Source organism: Puma concolor, unplaced genomic scaffold (assembly GCF_028749965.1).
Source record: "Puma concolor isolate L17-30 unplaced genomic scaffold, mPumCon1.1.hap2 unalloc_scaffold_26, whole genome shotgun sequence".
Taxonomy (NCBI): Eukaryota; Metazoa; Chordata; class Mammalia; order Carnivora; family Felidae; genus Puma; species Puma concolor.
Window position 1 is genome coordinate 42,932 of NW_028240232.1, and position 21,105 is coordinate 64,036.

The 21,105-nt window shown below is 46.6% G+C and overlaps 1 protein-coding gene across 1 annotated transcript; it reads left to right on the top strand.

The window, feature by feature from the left end:
* The first annotated feature begins 915 nt into the window (after positions 1-915).
* Positions 916-15,545, top strand: LOC147571462 (integrin beta-3-like). Its single transcript, XM_086696340.1, has 5 exons — positions 916-1,702; positions 2,866-2,966; positions 5,074-5,193; positions 11,344-11,510; positions 12,840-15,545. The coding sequence occupies exons 1-5, from the start codon at positions 1,371-1,373 to the stop codon at positions 12,903-12,905; spliced, it is 786 nt and encodes a 261-aa protein (XP_086552466.1). The 5' UTR covers positions 916-1,370; the 3' UTR covers positions 12,906-15,545.
* Positions 15,546-21,105: the final 5,560 nt, after the last annotated feature.

The following is a 21,105-nucleotide window of genomic DNA, read 5'->3' on the forward strand; positions in this document are numbered from 1 at the left end:
GCGGGCTCTACTCTCCAGATATTTGGAGCTGGGGCAGCTGACCTTATGTTTACCATCCAGAAAGAAGCAGACATCTCTTTCCAAGGCAGCGAAGGTGTGTCTGAGTCTTGAATACCAGTGTATTCAAGTATAATCCAAGTATAATTCAAGTGTATTACTAGAGGATGGTGCTAGGATCACTGGCAGAGAGACTCATTGACCAAGGGCCGCTAGTCAGACCCACTGGGGTCCCTGGGGAGCAGAAGATGCCAGCTAGTGTCTGTTTGAGCCTATGCACCTCGCTCTCCTCCACCATCTTGGGGCCCATCCGCTCACACAGTGACATGATTTTCAGACCCGTTGAGGTTACTTCCCCTTGGCTCCCTGCCTTTCCTCTGATTAACAGTCAGATTTTTATTATTCATCCACTTCTTCCCGATTTGGAATCCTTGAGAATGAGTCACCTTTTCTTCTGAGTTTGGGAGAGCCAAGTTTTCAAGCCTTGTTAAGTGATTAGGGGGATGTAGCACTGAGAGTTAACACCTGCATTTAACCAATCTACCCCCCACCCCGATCTCTCTCTCCCATTCCTACATTCATGCAGTAAAGTGAGTAGGTCTTTCCTACTAGGGCTGATGGCTCTCTGCAGTACTGTGATAATACAACACAGGGCACATGCTGGTGAATGTGTGTGTGGTTCCCAGGATTTTTTGTTCTTTTTTAATGTTTATTTACTTATTTTGTGTGTGTGAGAGAGAGAGAGGGAGAGAGAGAATCCCAAGCAGGCTCCAGGCTGTCAGCCCAGAGCCTGACGCAGGGCTTGACCTCACTAACCAAACCGTGAGATCATGACCTGAGCTGAAATCAAGAGTCAGATGCTCAACCAACTGAGCCACCAGGCACCCTACCCAGGAACTTAACTAGGACATAAGCTCCATGGTAATAGGGACCTTTCCTGTCTCATTCACTGCCGAATCTCCAGTGCCCAGCGTGAGCTCAATAAATATTTGTTGCATAAATGGATAAAGAAACATTAATTGCATGCCTACTGTATTTCAGACGTTACGCTAATCCCTACCGACGGACAAATTGGTATGTCCTCTCTCACTGTGGAGCTCAAAATCTAGAAAGAGAAACAGATAGGCAAGCAAATGGGCTGGTCATGAGGGTTAAGATAGAGGTATATGTAAGTGCTGAGAGAACACGTAGTAGACAGTTAATTTGCTCTGGGGCGGTCAGAAAAAGTTATGGGGAGGAAGGAACTTTTGAGTTGAGCTTTGAAAGGTAAGTGGGAGTTTGGTAGCGATCACAGGACGAAAGGGCGTCAAGGCAGAGAGCTAGCAGCATGAGGCTAGAAGGATAGAAGGTGGTGACGCTTCCGTGGGGTGTTAATGAGTGGCCGTGGGAGGAGGGTGGATGAGGGTAAAGCTGGAGAGCAGGCTGAGCCGCGGGTTGGGGCCCCTCACCTGCTGCCCGCCCCCTCGGGCTGTGTGCTTTCAGGTCACGGCCAGTGCAGCTGTGGGGACTGTCTGTGTGACTCCGACTGCACCGGCTTCTACTGCAACTGCACCACGCGCACCGACACCTGCATGTCCAGCAACGGGCTGCTGTGCAGCGGCCGGGGCAAGTGTGAGTGCGGCAGCTGCGTGTGCATCCAGCCCGGCTCCTACGGGGACACCTGTGAGAAGTGCCCCACCTGCCCTGACGCCTGCACCTTTAAGAAGTGAGTGGGCAGAGAAGTGAGTTGGAGCCAGTCGGGTGCTAGAAGGAGGGAGGGGGCCCCCCAGGCTAGAATCCCCAACCCTCCAGGTTCTTATTCACCAAAGCTTCAGGAGGAGGCGTCCGCTGCAGCTAAGAGGCTAGCTTTCCTCTTCCCACGGAAAAGTTTGGGCAAAGGTGGAGGTAGAGCCAACCGTGCAGGGGCCAAAGTAGCACCCGCTGGACTCCAGTTGGAGAACCCCCTCTCCTGGGATGGCATCCTGAATCCCTGAGTTGGGAGGAAGGCTAAACCAGGGAACTTCTGGGGAACGTTCCCATGTTCCGATCCTGTGGGAGAGTTGGGCTGGAGTTATGAAGGATTCTGTGAAACAGGAGATGTTCGCTAGTACAAACTCCACTCATCTGGGGTCAGGGGAAGCTCCTGCCATTTCTCTTGCCACTTTAAGCAGGGCTGGGCTCATAGGCATGCGACCTGTGCATTTGTACAGAGCCCTGTGCTTAGAAGGGCCCCATGCTTGGTTTACCGCTCTGCCGGCACTGTCTTGTAATGCTTAGGGATTTTTGAACAAGGGACCTGACATCTTCTTTTGTGCTGGGTCCCCAGATTACATGACCGGTTCTGCCTTTAAGGCTCCTGGAAGTGGCACACGCCTCACCTCCTGTCACACTCTCGGATGGGACATGAAGAAGTTTAATGAGGGGACTGGGGCCTTCTGCCTGCCAGGCCCTGCCTCTGGGTGAGGAGGAACTCCCACCCCTGAACTCCAGACCCGACCCTCTGGGTCCCCCAGAATTGCCTTACAGGGGTTTTTGTTTCGGTGTTTGTTTTCCGAGGTGGGGCAGCTTTCTGGTGTGTGGAGGTCAGAGCTGGACTGACACACACGTAGGTTTGCTCCTCTCTCGTCTTTTTTGTTTATTTATTTTTGAGAGAGAGAGGGAGACAGAGTGCAACTGGGGGAGGGGCAGAGAGAGGGACACATAGAATCTCAAACAGACTCCAGACTCTGAGCTGTCAGCGCAGAGCCTGACGCGGGGCTCGAACTCGCGGGGCTCGAACTCGAAGACGGCGAGATCATGGCCTGAGCCGAAGTCGGATGCTTAACTGACTGAGCCACCCAGGCGTCCCTCTCCTCCCTTGTCTTCGTCTCTGTGTCGTCTCTCTTTTAGGGAGTGTGTGGAGTGTAAGAAATTTGACCGGGGAGACCTACGTAAAGAAAATACCTGCAGCCGTTACTGTCGTGATGAGATTGAGTCTGTGAAGGAGCTCAGTAAGTTCAGCATGTCTTAGAATCGCGCACATATGCGGCTGCTGAAGTTTTCAGTTGATCCCAGAACGTGTCTATGTCTCATCAGTAAAATGGAAGAGTAATCCCTGCCTCAAAGGCATGTTGTACAGACCTGCTGCACACGAGGCACTTAATAAAGGCCAGCTTCCCTGAGTCCTCTTGTGCCCTCTGCTAATTTGTTCCACAGTCCCTCCCCATTCTGCTGCTTCCTGGAACCCACAGACTCAGCAAGACCCTACAGACAACTTTTAAAGTATGTAGAAATCAACCCTAACTTGACCTCCCCAGGGAAAGGAAGACAATGCATCCCATTTTACGGATGAAGAAACCTAGGCTAGGTGACGTCAGTTTAGGAGGCTAGTAACCATTTACTGAGTTTACTTAACTGAGAGTGTTAAGCAATGCCCAGGCATACTGCTCTGCTGGTTTGGAGGGAAACCTTCACCCTTATGGATTTTAGCTAAAATCATAATGCTGTAGCCTTTTTTGGCTCTCTGGAGCCCTTCCTAGAATAAGACAGATAAAAATACAGTGGTGAACAAAACTCTTGCCTGCGGTCATTCTAGTTTGAATTTCACCTTGACCGAAAAGGGGATAATCTTTGTTGCTGTCAGCGCATCTGATGTGGTTATCTGGGTCAGCGAGGCATTGGTTGGTCTAGGGAGATGGCAATCTCTCCTGAGATAGCTGTCTCTCACGAAGGCAGGAAACATGTTTTCAGTGAGAGCCACAGTGAGACACAGCCAGTCAGTCGGCTTCTGGCTGGGGGTGTTACAGAAAAGGGTCAGCTCTCTGGATCCTTTGGCTAATATCAGAAGTGGGGCTGGTTGGGGGGGGGGGGGTGAGGGGCATGATTTGGGGATTGAGTTTGAAGAGACGGCTTTTCCTCCTGAGGAGAATCGGTATGCTGTGATTATCTCAGGCAGGTGAGACTGCTGAGAGAGATGTGAGATGTTATTATTACCTGGACCAGAGGGGAATCTCAGGTTAGTTGAACATATTTCTGTTACCCCCTACCCCCGTGCCATGATAATCATAAAGATAAATGCTTGTTTGTATGGAATTGTGTAACTTATAAAAGTTAGGCAAGTATCTTTTCATACACATGATCTTGTCTTTTTCTCAGCCACCTAGTAGAGTAGAACTGTGGTACTGTTGTTATCTTCATTTTGCAGATGAGCAAACTGAATCTCAGGAAAGCTACATAACTTGCCCGAACAAGTTAAGCTTAGAACTGAATCTGGAAATCCTTACTCTTTCCACTGTACTCTTATACCACTGGTTTTCGGGAGGCTTATTGAGTTCAAGTCTGGTGTGCTCTGAGACTCCTGTTTTAGTTCTGTTCCATCACATACTTGTGTTGACCTTGGTGCATTTGCTTAACGTCATCGTGTGTCAGTTTTACCTGTCTGGTTGCATCACTATAGGACGTGGTGCAAATGATAGAGGGGCACCTATAGTTTCCCTGTCAGAATAACAGGCTTCAGAATTAGAAGGGGTGAAGCCTACAAAAAAGTGATGGGAGTCAGAGAAGAGAGGCTGGCTCTGAAGAGGAACACTGGATCAGACGCAGAAACGGAAGAAATGTAAGGGCTTTGCCAACAAACTATTGAGAATAGTTGAGCCAGGAGGGAAAGGAAAGAGAGGGAAGGGAACACCCTTCTGTATTAGGTACTGTTCACTTGACGTCATTTAGTTCTCTACCAGTGTTGTGAGGTGGGTTATCCTTTTCCTTTCATAGATGAAGAAAGAGCCAGTGAGGTCAAGTAACTTCCCCAATATTACGCAGCTGACAGGTGGTAGAGCCAGGCTTTGAATCACACTGTGTCATGTGTTCTGTCATGTCCCTTCCAAGGGAAGGAATACGAACCAAAAAGGGTCTAGGAGGGACAAAAGTCAGCAGCGAGGGTCATCTAGAGGCAATTGCCAGGCACAACAGCCATCTCAAATCTAGGCATCTTGCCTAATGTCAGGCATAGGGTTTCCTGTTGCATACTTTCTCAGAAGTCCCATGACTGGGGTTTGGGGATGGCCCTGTCTTCCAGGAATTGCCTTGTTTTTCACTCTCCCATATTTTCCCCTTCCTCAGAGGATACTGGCAAGGATGCAGTGAACTGCACGTACAAGAATGAAGATGACTGTGTTGTCAGATTCCAGTACTATGGAGACTCCAGTGGAAAGTCCATTCTCTGTGTGGTAGAGGAGCCAGGTGCGTGAACCACCAGGGCCCCTGACGCTGCACCTATAGGGAGAGGGAGAGCCACGTTAGGCAGCGATTTCCACCCATTACGCCTCTTACACAGAACAGCCAAGTTAAGACTACCTTACAAGTGGTAAGTTAGGGCCTGTCATCTGGGTGTGGGAGATATTTAAATACCGATCTTAGTGAGAAAGTGACTTGCTAATTGAGGAGACAGAAAAAGAAGGTGGGTAAGGAAAGGAAGAAGGTAGATATGGATCCCACCAAGGGACAAAATACATCCTGGCATTTTTTTGAGGGGACAGTATTAAGAAGTGAGGAATTTAAAGTCTGGGACTCTTCAGCGTCCGCTCTACTTAAGGTCAGGTGGTTGCCAAGGGCAACCTGTTCGCTGCTTCAGACGAAGGCCTGATGCTTTGAGGTGTTGACCTTACCAGGGTCACCATGAGACACAGTACTGGGTTTGAGGCACCAACCCAAGGTGTTCTGAGCACTGAAAAGATAGTGCTTGCTCTCACAGCCTTCTGGAAGCAGGAGGAGCTCATCCGTCATACACAGACCAACCACAGGTTTGTCGCCATCCAGCGTAGTAGATTAGCTCGCTTCCCCTTACCACCCCCGTCTCCTTCCTTTCTCTTACGCAACAGATGAAGCTATGAATCACTAGACAATATTTTCGAGTACTTATTGTATATCAGGCGGTAGACTAGGTGCTGGGAATATAACAATAGATAAAGCAGATGTGGCACTCACAGGCCAGGGGGAGAGGGACATGTAAATTGATAGTGATACTGCTGAGGGACAAGGGCTGTGCCAAGGCGGGGGGTAGACAGGAGCTTCTGTGAGTGAAGGAACAATGTCTGAAGGCAGAGACTAAGTCAGTTGGTTGTTCGTCAGTTGATTCCCACAGCTGTAGATATTTCTTCAGGTCCTCCTTCAGACCAGGGTCCAGCAAACACTTTCTGTTCAGGGCCAGGGGTTAAATATTTTAGGCTTTGGCGGCACCTGGGTGGCTCAGTTGGTTAGGTGTCTGACTCTTGATTTCAGCTCAGGTCATGATCTCACGGTTCATCGGTTTGAGCCCCACATTGTGCTCCGCACTGACAGTGTGGAGCCTGCTTGGGATTCTCTCTCTCTCTCTCTCTCTCTCTCTCTCTCTCTCTCTCTCTCTCTGCCCCTCACCCACTTGTGCTTTCTCTGTCTCAAAATAAATATTTTAGGCTTTGTGGGCCTTGTGGTCTCTGCCATGACTACTCTGCCATTGTAACAGGAAGGCAGCCATAGTCTATATATTTTTTTTTTAATTTTTTTTTCAACGTTTATTTATTTTGGGGACAGAGAGAGACAGAGCATGAACGGGGGAGGAGCAGAGAGAGAGGGAGACACAGAATCGGAAACAGGCTCCAGGCTCTGAGCCATCAGCCCAGAGCCCGACGCGGGGCTCGAACTCACGGACCGCGAGATCGTGACCTGGCTGAAGTCGGACGCTTAACCGACTGCGCCACCCAGGCGCCCCAGCCATAGTCTATATTTAATGCACAAGCCTAAGTATATTTAGAAAGACAGGTGGCAAGCCACATTTGGCTCCCAGACAATAGCTTGCTGGCCCCTGCTTTAGGAAAGTGGGTCTCAAACTTTTCTATGTTCCCCTTGTTAAAAAATCGAGAGTCCTAAGCCCCATGCTGCTTCCATGAGCCTCTATGTTCTTTTTATTAGATTTTTTTATTACATTTTTAAATGTTTATTCATTTTTTGAGAGAAAGATGGAGCACGAGTCGAGAGAAAGATGGGAGGGGCAGAGGGAGAGGGAGACACAGAATCCGAAGCAGGCTCTAGGCTCTGAGCCCAACGCAGGGCTCGAACCCATGAACTGTGAGATCATGAGCTGAGCCAAAGTCGGACACTTAACTGACTGAGCCACCCAGGTGTCCCCAGCCTCTGTGTTCTTGAACAGTGCTCCTGGCAGTTGTGAGACGCCCCAATATTTGAGTGCCTCTGCTTTGGACACATCACTTCCCCTAGTGAGCCTTCTCAGACCTCCTCCATCATCCTTTCTTCTGATTCGGTTGGGTGCTCCTGTTTGAGTCCCAGAGCAGCTGTGTTTCCCTTAGATGGGCCTTCATCCCACCATTAACTTGCTTCTTTAATCACCCATCTCCCTCAGTAGATCACGTGCTCCACGAACACACGAACCATCTGTCTTATCTATGGTTATATCTCCATACTTGGCTCAGTCATCTACAGAGAAGATACTTAGTAAACGGGTTTTTTTTTTTTTCAACGTTTATTTATTTTTGGGACAGAGAGAGACAGAGCATGAACGGGGGAGGGGCAGAGAGAGAGGGAGACACAGAATCGGAAACAGGCTCCAGGCTCTGAGCCATCAGCCCAGAGCCTGACGCGGGGCTCGAACTCCCGGACCGCGAGATCGTCACCTGGCTGAAGTCGGACTCTTAACCGACTGCGCCACCCAGGCGCCCCAGTAAACGGGTTTTGAATGAGTTACTAGGACTGATTATTCGAGTTGACGGGCAGGCTTGCATACATGTTGATACCTGCTCGGAGAACTTTGGCTGCTTGGAGAAGGAAGCGGGTGACAGTGGAAAGAAGCTCTACTACATCCGGGTCAGCAGGGTGTTGCTGGCTGCATGGGTACCGGAGAGCATGGCGCCCCCTACCGTGATATTGTTCACCTGCCTTTCCCAGGGCTCTCACCCTTCAGAAGGGAGAAGGAAGGTAAAGGAAAGGGTATGACCTTAGTTTGATTTAGCGACTCAAGGGAAAGCTGACATGGGAAGGGGAGAGGGCAGAGTCTGGGTATGTATCTGTGGGGGAGCACATGTGGATTATTTGGCCATGACCCCTCACACTTTCCCGCCCACCTGTGTTAACGCGTTTCATGGGTTTTTCCACACCCGCCCTATTTGCACCTTTGTGCTTTCTCATTTCTGAAGGGCAGTACGTTCTTGCTTTGGGGTTTAACGTTACTTCATCTCTGCTATAACAATCCTTGCAGGTGCTTCTGCTGTAACACCAAAATCTTGTGGCTTGATATTCTTAGACTGGAATCCACTACCTGAAATTATGGGGCAGAAAGATGGTGATAACCTGAGCTTGTACAAATAACCCCCCAGGGTAGGGGGTGGAGTAGCTTTTCTGATGTAGATCCCATCCTCCACATGAGGAGATGGGACCCCAGACCCATATTCCCTATCTTGTTGCCCTGGAATTCTGAATTTGACCTCTCTTCTCACCTACCGCCCCCGACTATTTTCAGGGGTTCTGGCTTTGTGCAGAATGTGTCATCTGAGGTCCCAGAGCATAGGAGGGGATTATTCTCATTCTCTTCCCCAACTCACGCCTTTGCGGATGGTCTCCCTGAAGGGGAGGGCCACTGCAAGGCAGTAGAGACAGCACTGCCAAAGGGCTTGGCCTTGACTGGGTGGTGTTCAGCCTACTATGTGGAGTGGGCTCGGCTGAGCTGGGTCCTTATCACTCCCAGATAGAGTTGCCTCGTCGAATACAATATGTCCCATTCAACATTTAGTACCTACTTAGGCTAAAAAATTATTGTTTATCTGAAATTCAAGTTTAACTGGATTTCCCGTGCTTTTGCCAAACCTGCTAGCCCTGCCCAGTCTTTCCTGACCTTGGCTCGCCACCATGGGTCCTCATCACCGTGGCTGAGAGATCTCTCTAGAGACCAGCTGATCTCGTCATCTTCTTCCAGGAATCCTGCCATCTACTCCTTTCAGGACAAATGCTTAATAGACGTTTTTGCCTGAAGACCTCTTGACATTCTACCTGTCCCACCCATACTGACATGCAGAATTGAAGAGATTTCACTCTGAGGTTTGAGGGTCAGCCCTCTCTTCCCAAGAATTCATGATTGTTGTTCCCGGAAGAGCTGGTGCCCTTCACTCCTGGGAACTCAGACACTGGAACCTCACAGCCTCTCTCCAGATGCTCCTTTAATTATAGACAGGTTATAATTTGGTAGCTTGGGAAATAGCTAGCTTGGGTCTGCATCGGTGGTTGTTTTTGGGTCATGTGTGGTGAGCATAGGGTGTATGTTTAGAGAAGAAGGTGGGAGACAGTGTGGAAAGTGGGCATGACCACCTCTCCAGACCCATCAATACCCGTATATCCAAACACCTAATTACATAACACCTGAGAAGTTACTGGAGTGAGGTCACCAATCAGACACCTGTGGTTTATGGGAAGCAGAGCTCTGCAGAGCACAGTCCGCTTGGTCTTCAGAGGGGTGATGCACCTCTGTCTGTGTTGGTTGTTGACTAGGGTTGAACAGGAAGTCGGCTTTCAATAGGGTTAGGATTAAAGATGATGAAATATTTTGGGAAGGAACCCAAAATATTGTCTGGGTTGGCAGGCTTCCTGGTCTCTAAGTGTGCTAACAAGGACATTAGGTTCCCAGCCCTCAGAGATGTACATATCCAAACCAGAGAAACAAATACAAATGCCCAAGGAGCTAGGTAAATAAGTTAGTGAAAACAGTCAGGTGTAACAAGAACACGAGTAATAACAGTAGCTGATAGTTATTGAGCACTGAGTCTGTGCTCGGCAGAGTTCTGAGTTCTTTAAATATATTTAACTTATTTATTTTTACAGGTTTCTTTTTTTTTAAAATATTTATTTTGTGGGAGAGAGAGAGAGAGTGTGCACGAGTTGGGGAGAGGGGCAGAGAGAGAGGGAGAGAGAATCCCAAGCAGGCTTCATGATCAGCATGGAGCCTGATGCCCGGGTGGCTCAGCTGGTTAGGCATCCTACTTCAGCTCAGCTCACAATCTTGCAGTTCATGGGTTCAAGCCCCTATTGGGCTCTGTGCTGACAGCTCAGAGCCTGGATCCTGCTTCAGATTCTGTGTCTCCCTCTCTCTCTGCTCCTCCCCCACTCATGCGCTCTCTCTCTCTCTCTCTCTCTCTCTCTCTCTCTCTAAAAAATAATAATCATTAAAAAAAGAAATAAGTTGGGGTGCCTGGGTGGCGCAGTGGGTGTTCGACTTCAGCTCAGGTCATGATCTCACAGTTCGTGAGATCGAGCCCCGTGTTGGGCTCTGTGCTGACAGCTCAGAGTCCGGAGTCTGCTTTGGATTCTGTGTCTCCCTGTCTCTCTGCGCCCCCCCCCCCCCATACATGCTCTGTCTCTGTCTCTCTCAAAAATAAATAAACATTAAAAACAATTTTTAAAAGTATATATTTAACTATTCTTCATAAGTTTTGGAATTCAGTGCTATTACTTTCTCCATTTTAAACATGGAGAGATAGGAAACAGACACCCAGAAAGGTTAAATAGTTTATCAAAGGTCACATAGCAAAGTAAGTTGTCAGCCAGGATTCGAACCCTGGCGGTCTAGCTCCAGAGCCCACAGTAGCACAGCCTCCATGACAAGTTACATGTTGCCTCTGTTTAGTGGAGAAAAGAGGGTGGTGACAAGTCTGGCAAACTAGAAAATGTGTCCCATCTAAAGGGGACAGCAGCTACTCACATCTAACCAGGGCTGCCCTGTGGGTGCAGTGTTTCCAGACCTTTTTATTTATGTTAAAAAAAAAATTTTTTTTTACTTTTATTTATTTTTGAGAAACAGAGTGAGACAAAGCATGAGCAGGGGAGGGGCAGAGAGAGAAGGAGACACAGAATCTGAAGCAGGCTCCAGGCTCTGAGCAAGCAGTCAGCACAGAGCCTGATGCGGAGCTTGAACCCACGAACTGTGAGATCATGACCTGAGCTGAAGTCGGACGCTCAACCGACTGAGCCACCCAGGCGCCTCTATTTATTCATGTTTTTAAAGGGAAGAAGAAGAATCTGAAGTTTTAGGGGGATAATCTCCTGATTATTCAATGCTGCCAACAAAATAAAAATTTAATCAAGCTTTTGTTTTAAATCCAGTAGAGTTAACATAAAATCAACTTTTTAATAAACACTTGAGTAGGTTAGATTCTACCGGGGGTGACCTGCTTATGACCTCTAATTTAAACTACTCAGGACAGATTATTGCTGTCTTAAATATTGGTACTCCCCCCCCCTTTAAAAATTTTGATTTATTTTGTAAGCCCTGTTTCCCTCAGAGAGATTTCTAGTAATTTCTTACTTGGTCAAGTTGCCTTTACAACGTCCCTGCTCTGTGCTCTCTCCTGACAGAGTGTCCCAAGGGTCCTGACATCCTGGTGGTCCTACTCTCAGTGATGGGGGCCATTTTGCTCATCGGCCTTGCTACTCTGCTCATCTGGAAGCTCCTCGTCACCATCCATGACCGGAAGGAGTTTGCTAAGTTTGAGGAAGAGCGAGCCAGAGCAAAATGGGACACAGTAAGAGTCGGGGCTGGGCATTTTCTTAAGTCATTGGTTTGAGAGCCTCAACTGGAAATAGTAGGTACTTAGGGGAGCCAGGTTCAGCCAGCACCATAATTTCCCAGTTAGTCTCTGTTGTGGAAATTGGGAGATGGTCCTGTTGTCTTTATTCCTGAAAGCCACCTGAGTCTCTCCCTGCCACACAGTGACCATAGGTCCCGTCGGTGAGAACTGACTGAGTACAGGTAGGGCCCAGCTCTGCTCTGGACACTGACACAATCAAAAGGAAACATATTCTCTAATTGAGGAAGACAGGACAAATGATGGGGGGGGGGGAACGTTATTATTGCCAGTTTGTAGATAAGAAAACTGAGCACAGAGAGGTTCAATGGCTTGCCCAATTGTGGGAGGGAATCAAGTTATGATAGAAATTACTCTTTGAGCCAGACTCTTAAAACATATCCTCTCTGCAGTTTATTCTGATTGCATTCAATCAAGCATCTATCGAGAACTTTCTATATACTTAATTTTGCTCTGTTCTCCTTTGGCTCATCTTCCACATTCTGACTTTTTTTTCTGGACCTTCCAAAATGGCTGTTTGACTCCATGAATGTCTAGCGGGAGGCTGGAAGTTTGTTCTCATTTAATGGTCACCTCAGGCCTTGGTACTCAAGGGTCCCAAGACACTTGAGATGTTTCTGTTCGTACAGTGTAGAAATCTGGAATCTCAGCGGCACATGAGAATGTGTTGTATTTCTTGAAATGGGACTCCTAAAGACGGCCAGATCTTATGGGATTTATCACTTTTTGTTAGAAAATAATTTGGGCAACCCAGTGAGGGTCTTATTTTTTCCTGCTAACATGACAGTGGGTAGTGCTTGGAAGGATGAGATGAGAACAAATTAAAATGATTTTGAGTGAAAGCTATCCTCTCTGTTTCAGCTACCACCTGCTACATTTCTTGTCTCTGCCCGCATCCCTCAGCATAGTCACAATAAAAGAAAAAAAAATTGGAGAAGGGCAAAAGAGAGAGTTCAGGAGAGAAGCAGGAAATAGATACTGGCTACAAGTGGTACTGAGGTGTTTGGGGATCACCAAAAAGTAATGGGTTGCATTCAACCCCTTCGAAACAGCAGCACAATGGCATTCCACTTTCTCTCTCCTCTTATTTCCTACCCACTCCCATCTCAGGAGCGAATATGGGGTTACAATGAGCATTAAGCGATTCATGGATGGTGTAGCCCGGAGAAAGGTGTCTTGGGTAAAGTCTTCAGGCGAAATGTAATCGTTGAGGGCAGGGAAGAATTGAGGAATTCACCGTAAGACACATTTCTGTTCTCTCCGCAGGCCAACAACCCACTGTATAAAGAGGCCACATCCACCTTCACCAACATCACCTACCGGGGCACTTAATGACAAGCAGTCATCCTCAGTTCGCTGTCAGGCTGTCCCAGAATTGTGGATACCTCTGCTGTCATGTTTACAGGGAACGAAATCTGTGGGGCAGGATAGGGGGCTGGGAGTGGGGTGGGTTACAAGAATGTCAGTATGTGGAGGTGTGGGTCTCTGTGCGTGTGTACGCGTGAGTGTGCTGCATGTGGGGGAGTGTGTAATTTAAAACTTGAGGTGTGTCCAGACACGTGGAGCTCCTCAGCCTTTGTCCGCAGAATGCCTCCTTCAGGGATCCTTCCTGCTTAACCTTAGGGTGACCCACGTAGCTGAGCAGGCACTGTTCATTACCTCAGTGAGAAGCCAGCTTTCCTTTTCCGGCCATTTCTCCCGAAGAGAAGGGCAGGGCTGAGCCTCTCATTCCAGAGGAAGGGGCCTTGACTCTGCCTTGAGTTTACGGTTCTTGGGTCCGACGCTCAGCAGCTCTGATAGCAAATGCTGGGCTCTGCAGCCTTGTTGTGTCATCTGGACTTTGATCTCCTTTGCCTTCCCTCAGGCTGAAGGAGAAATCAGAAGCAAGCGGAGCCATGGGAGTTGCCTATGTCTTTCGCTATCCCCTCAATCCAGTATGGTTCTCTCACAAGGGGAGCCCTTGCCAGCAATTCTGTTGGGAGTGAGGATGGGAAGGCCACTCAGGGGTCATGCATGGCCTGGATGAACGTGCCAGAGTCCCCCAGTTCATAATCATCACCCTTCAGATTTGTCTCCTTGGCACCCCACCCTAGAAGTTCGATCGGAGGATGCGTGTTACCCTTAGAGCAGCATCACCTCTTTACCTTCTACGTCCACACTCTCACTGCTGTAGACATTTGCTACATACTGGGAATTTCTTTCATGACCGGACGCTTTTCCTCCCAGGGAGAGTGCTGTGATGAGAGCCAGAGATCTGGCCCCGCCCTTCAGGCCCTCTGCCCCTTGTCCAAGGCACCCCCCGCCCCCCGCCCCTACACCCAATCTGGTGCTTCTGTGTGCTACATCCGTCCATGGGGCTGATTGCACTTATCTACCTCTCGGCTGTCTTGTGAAGGAATCATTCCCATGGGTCTCTGAGTCTGCTGGGCATATGTGCCACATTTAGAAGGATGGGCCAGTTGGATCAGCGTGTGTGGCCTATTCTCCTATGGGCTGGGCAACCTCATTTTAACTCAGTCTTTAATCTGAGAGGCCACAAGTGCAGTTTTATTTTATTTTTCTCATTGGGTCACCTGAAACCATGATGAGGCTTGCTTAATCTAAAGGAATACGTACAGAAACACATTTGCATTTATATTTATTTGAGGAGGAGGAGCATATTTAAAAAAAAACAACAACAACCCCACACAGACTTGGGATGGATACAGACCCTCCCACTTGGCATCACTCATAGGGAGTTGCTGTCCATTTGCTGGATCTGTAGGGGCTCTCTCATCCTGGGAGCCTGTGGGGATGGCCCCCCGGGCATGCTGGGCCATTTCTGAGCAGGAGGGGTACAAGTGGTTCTTTTCTCCTAGCAGTTGCTTCCTTGGTGTTCACATTGGTCTAAACATTAACAACCACCCTCACCCCCCATTCATCAAGAAAAAGGAAAGAGCTATAGACCGTGGTCTGACGATCAGAAAATGTAAGTCCTGGCCTCATTGTTGCAGCTGAGGAAGCTTTACCCTTAATTAAGGCAAGCCTCTCTTCCTTCCCTTCGGGGCTCAGTTTTCTAGTTTGAAAAATGATAGTTTGGACCAGCCAGTCTGGAAGGTGTCTTTCAATATCGAGAATCTGAGATGCTGGGACTTACTGTGGCATCAGACATTCAGTCAAGATTCCGTGAGATGTTGATACTACTTTTTTTGTTGTTAAGTTGGGAGATCTGAGAGACCGGCTTTTGCAAGAGCGGATGTCATTCCACGTCACCTTTCTCAATGAAAAAGCCTCATTCTGGCCTCTCTTAGAGCCCCTTCTCCGATGTTTGTTAGCAGTCACATTTCCTAATGTAGCACTCAAGCTCCACTTAGTTTATTATTCCTTAGCTCACTTTGCACACGTTTGCATCCACATATAAGGGAGAGGAATCCATTAAGAAGTAGCTGAAATGTGTATTCTGTATTCGTGTGTTAACACTGAGAATAAGCCTTGGAATTAGGAGTAGGGCAAGTGACTGAGCCTTGTCTCACCCATGGATTACTCTTTACTGAAAGGGATGGTAGTACAGTAGAGGGGTAAATGGGGGAGGGGAGGGTCGATAATGAATCCAAGAAGTTTAGAACCTAACTATACCCTTTGGCTACTGAGACAAGAGTCCATTAAAGCAGTAGTTGGACCTTTTCTTTAGATAAGATGGTTTATATGAAGACACTATATCAAAGGAGGAAGAACATATATTTAAAGGATGAAAAAATCAGTAGGACTCTTCTCTGAGCTTCTGGAAGGAGACTCCTAGGCTTTAAAAAGGCGCCGGGTGGTCCAGTTAGGTGTTTGACTTTGGCTGAGGTCATGAACTCGCATTTCGTGAGTTCCAGCCCCACATCAGCCTCTGTGCTGACAGCTCAGAGCCTGGAGCCTGCTTCGGATTCTGTGTCTCCCTCTCTCTCTGTTCCTCCTCTGTTCACGCTTTCTCAAAAATAAATGAAGATTGGGGCGCCTGGGTGGCGCAGTCGGTTAAGCGTCCGACTTCAGCCAGGTCACGATCTCGCGGTCCTGTGAGTTCGAGCCCCGCGTCGGGCTCTGGGCTGATGGCTCAGAGCCTGGAGCCTGTTTCCGATTCTGTGTCTCCCTCTCTCTCTGCCCCTCGCCCGTTCATGCTCTGTCTCTCTCTGTCCGAAAAATAAATAAACGTTGAAAAAAAAAAAAATAAAAATAAATAAATGAAGATTAAAAAAAAAAAAAAGACCAATACTCTTTGTATGCGGGGAGAACCTGTAGCTGTGTTCGCGAGACAGCAAATGGCAGTCAGTTTGGGCATCACGTAGGGTGAACATCTAAATAGTATTTTGGTATCAGCACAGCCCAAAGAAGTTATTTATTTGTGCTCAGCTCATCTGGAGAGAATTTATGTTCAGTCTCAGGGTGTGTGGATAGTAATGGGAAGCTTGGGATGCTCCTGACAAGTTGTCACATAACGAATCCCATCTTTCTCTCTCAGATATTCCTAGACCATCCATGATTTCAAGATCCTTCTCTTTGTTAGGTATTCCTGGTGGAAATGACTTAAGTGCCTTCCTGACTTCCTAACCACCCCCTCTGTTTGAATTGTGCAACAGTAAATTAAATGTGCTTTCCAAAAAGAATTGACCTAAGGCTGCCCAGTTCTTCCTGTGTTGTTATTTCTGTTTTCTTTGGGTGAAAAGAGTAAATGTCATCGCCTCAAAAATGATTATTTTAGAACAAGCCTGTTTCCAAATGTAACCAAATGATGACCACCACGGGGACTGAAGTTTACTCCAGAACCCAGAGCGTTTCTTTAGACTTTCATAATGTTTTCAAACTGAGTAGGTTATTGCTGTTCTAAGAGTTGGAGTTTTTTGTCTTTTAATTGGGGATTTTTTAGGAACTTGTGCAATCTCAATAGAACAGACTGTCAGTTTAGCCTAGGTTTTGTTTGCAGGAGGCATAAATCAGTACAATAAAGGCTTGATGGCAGATTATTGACAGGATCATTTAAATGCCCAGCTTTAGGGGGAAAAATGCCCAACTTTTATTTAAGGAATTGGGTCTCAAAATGTGGTTTGAGGACCAGCAGCCTCCATATCACCTGGGAAGTTGTTAGGAATAAAAATGCACAGGCCACGCCCCAGGGCTACTAACTCAGAAAATCTGAGATGGGGCCGGGCCCAGTGTTGTGTTTCAGCAAGCCCTCCCTGTGATTCTGCTGCTGACTCAAGTTTGAGAACCATTGACTTAAGAAGTCACTTACCTGTCCTTCTGGCTTACTAAGTTTGCAGTGAAGTCATCTCAGTTCCTAAAAGATTATGAATATAGCTTGGCGGGCATATTAAGAGAACCGAATATCTACCCACACAAAATGAAAATCCACTTTTGATCCATTTTCCAAATTAAGTGATCAGAGGCTTCTGGTTCCCTCACAGCCACAAATTCCCATGAAAAACTAAAAGAAGTACTAGATCAAAATCACAGGGAAAGAAACCCAACTAACAGGATACTTGGCAGGCATCCAAGAAAACTTTATTCACAGGAGATGGGATGAATATCGGAATTATTCGCATTATCACTTTATAGGGTAAGACTCTAGAATTTGCAACTTCACTTTCTGCTATTTAAAATGTATTGAGCATTGACAGTGTGGGGTTGAAGTACTTTACAGCACACTCATCACCTTTGCCTTTGGGTCTTACATTCCTTAAATAACGTGCATGTTTAAAAAACATTGCAGTGCATGACGTCATAAAAGGATTATGTGAACACACACTGAGACCTTTTATGTTGAAATGTTGTAGGTACACTGTGTTTTATTTACTTCATGGTAACTGATGACTACATATCTGGGTAAAATGGAGGACTTTATGTGAAAATGAAATGAAAAGCTATATATCAAATCATATCTGTAATCCCCTAGCTCTTGGCCTGTGTAGTCTGAACTCTATAGTAACAGCCATGTAATGACCACTGGGATCAATTACAAGCAAGTTGTCTTGGAATTACAGTGCATTCATTTTTCACACTGATGTAAGGAAACTAACATATGCTGTGCAAGAAAACCATTTAATGCTTGTTGAAAAATAATTTCTATTTGGTTTTGTAACATATTTCTTGAAATATCTATTTCTGGTATTTTGGAGTTTGACTAAAGCACACAGGCAGTTTTAAATGCTTGTGATTGGGGTTATCTATATTGTTCAATTTTAAGGGGCGCCTGGATGGCCCAGTCGGTTAAGTGTCCGACTCTTGGTTTTGGCTTAGGTCATGATCTCACGGTTTGTGAGTTTGAGCCCCACATTGGGCTCTGTGCTGATGGTGCAGAGCCTGCTTGGGATTCTCTCTCTCTCTCCCTCTCTCTCTGCCCCTCCCCCACTTGCTCTGTCTCTTTCACAAAAATAAACTTAAAAAATTTTTTTAAAAATCCACTTAATGAGACTATCCAAGAAGAGTTAGCATGTGAAAAGAAAATTATAGGTCAGTTAACGTGATTGTGTTCCTTGCGATTGCTGCCATAGTGCTGTCTCTCTAAACTTTTGCACAGAGAAGACATTTTCCGTCAGCTGTGTATTTTCTGACAATACACGGGAGAATGCTCACAGAATAGAAGCATTTAGAAAGCAACATTTAGGAGATGTAACAGCCTTCACGCAAAATCTCCACAGTAAGTTGTTCTTTATCAGTGTCCCTGAAAACAGCTTTGTAAGAAAAAAAAATCTCGCCATTCATTGTGGGTTTTTTTTTTTTTTTCTATTAGTTGGGTTTTCCTGTGACTCATACAATTGGCATGATTTCTTTGGAGAGATCAGAGTGCTGGGTGTGTAAATATCATTCGGTGGCCAATGAAGAGATCGGTTAGGAAAAATGTTAATGGATCTATGCTCCACTTTGCTTCTCCTGACCCTTCTAATCCCCCATTGTGACAGAGGTTGCTGATTGTGCCCCCATATGTGTTTTCCTCTTCTCACATAAAGTCAGAACTCCTCATTTCCAGTTGGACACATGGCTGCCTGGAATAGATACTATGTCTCCAAGCTTCTCGTGCAGCTAGGCTGCCCTGTCCACCTTGTAGACAGATGTGAATGGAAGGGGTGCATACCACTTCCATCGCGAGCCACTTAGGAAGGGAGCGTGCCTCTCCTCTCCCCTTCCTTCTTCAGGTAGGCCGACTCTAGAGATAATAGCCAGAACTTAAGCAGACCTCACGGATCAGGATGGGACCTGAGGGACTGTGGTAGTTATCTATTGCTGCATAATAAGTTACCCCACGATTTAGCAGCTTAAAACCACAAACGCGATCTTGCAGTTTTTGCGGCATGTCAGCTGGCTTCTCCCTAAGTGCGGAAGCCAAGAGCGAGCCAGGAGGAAGCGCAGTATCTCTTGTGACGTAGTTTTGTACGTGTCACGTCAGCATTTCCACCATACTCTATTCGTCGTTAAGTAGCCCGCTACAACTAGTCCACATTCAAGAAGCGTGGAACAGATGCCACCTTTTTTTAAAACTTGTTTTAAATGTTTACGCTTTGAGAGAGAGAGAGACAGAGACAGAGTATGAGTGGGGAAGGGGCAGAAAGAGAGAGAGGGAGACACAGAATCGGAAGCAGGCTCCAGGCTCTGAGCTGTCAGCACAGAGCCCGACGCAGGGCTAGAACTCGTGAACCTAGATGCCACTTCTTGAAGGTATGAGCACCGTGGTAGATAAAATTGTTGCCCCTGCCCATCCCCCTCTCCCAAAGGCACCCATGTTCTAATCCCCAGAACCAGCGAATATGGTACCTGGCATGGAATAAAGAATTTTGCTGATGTAATTAAGGGCAGAAACAGGGAAATTTCATGGATTATGTGGATAGCCTTAACACAATCATAAGGGGGTCAGAGTGAGAATAGGAAATGTCAGGATGGAAACAGGTCAGTGTGAGGTTGCCACGAGTCAAGGGATGCAGAGGCCTCTAGAAGCGGGAAAAGGTAAGGAATAGATTTTCCTTTAGAGCCTCCAGAAATGCAGCCTTTGTAAGGCCAATTTTGGACTTCTGACCTCCAGAAATGTAATAAATTGTTGTTGAAGTTTGTGGTAAGTTGTTACAGTAACAAGAAACTAATACACCAAAGAACTTGTGGACATAGTTCAAAACTGCCACAGTCCACCCTCTGGTCACTACTTATTCATAGTTCCCTCACTTGCAACAAGTGCTCCCCCTTCCCAAGGACCCCCCGGTCTTATCTCATTATAGCATTCACTCGAAGTCCAGAGTCTTGTCCTCTAAATAGGTCCTGGGGCAGAGGAGTCTTCTTGGATATAGTTCCTTACATTTGGCCACTTGAGTATAGTGCCTCTTAATCTGAAGTCCTGTGAACTAAAGGAAAAAGCTATACGCTCTCTTCCTGCAACAACCAATTAAAATGGCAGGACAGATAGGGAGACATTCCAGTTTCAAGGGGCAGAAAACAGGTTTGCAGAAGCCCCCAGTCCATAGCAGTTCTGAAAGTCACTTGGGTATAGGCTGGCAGTTCCATATGAAAGGCCTGGGAATAATTCTCCATGGATTTTCATTCTATCTTCTAGGCTTTTGGTTTTACCCTTGAAGCCATCTTTATTCCATTAAAGGTAGCATATATTCACGTGGAAATAGTTTTCTCAGGCTGCTTCCTGCTTATAGAGCTTGAGGGTCCAAAGACCTCTTTCCTTTTCATGCTCTGACTCCTTCAGCCCAAGCTGGCAGTGTTTCTGACAATTACAATACTCTTTAAAAAAAATTATGAATCTCCTGCAAATCTTGATTGGGTTTCAGTCCCATAAAATAAAAGCCCTACCCATAAATATCTTTGAGTTAAATCTTTTGCTACCTCGGGCTTCTGCAGAAGGACAAAAGCCTTAAGCTTCTTAGAAGCCATATTATTTGAATGAGAGGATCCAAGAAGCATAACCTTAAAATCTTTTGAGAGTCTTTTGCCTGCGATATCTCCCTTAAGCCACCACTGGAATAAATGCCAGTGGAGCAGTAAAATAGAAGACTGTGTCCTTGCAACTATGGTTAGCAATATTCACCCTTGAGTGACCATCTCTGAACCTCTCGAATGTGAGAAATAAAATTCTATCTTGCTTAGGCCACTGTTATTTAGGGATTTTCTGTTAGGTGAAAGAATCTAATCCTAACTACTATACTCTTGGTGCTATTTGGTGAGCGTCTCTGAAACTGACTAATACAGTAACTAACTCATCAATAGACTCAATACTAACAAACTACAAGTGCTCAAGATTGTGCAGCGTCCACAATCTGGTGATCAGACAGACTGAAACCATTATAATCGTTACACGTTAGAAGTTGATGCCTTATGAATAGATGGCAAATGGGCTCAGCTCATTAACAGAGGTGGACTGTAAACAGTGTGTGTGGGTAGGTGGGGAAGTAGGGAATGGAGGGTGGGGTGTTTACAAAAATAAAGGACATGGTCTCAGCACTCATTACTTACAGACTGTTGAGGGACATAAAACACGTACATGTTAAAAGTACTAAAGAATGCCTACACAACAGGATTTGAG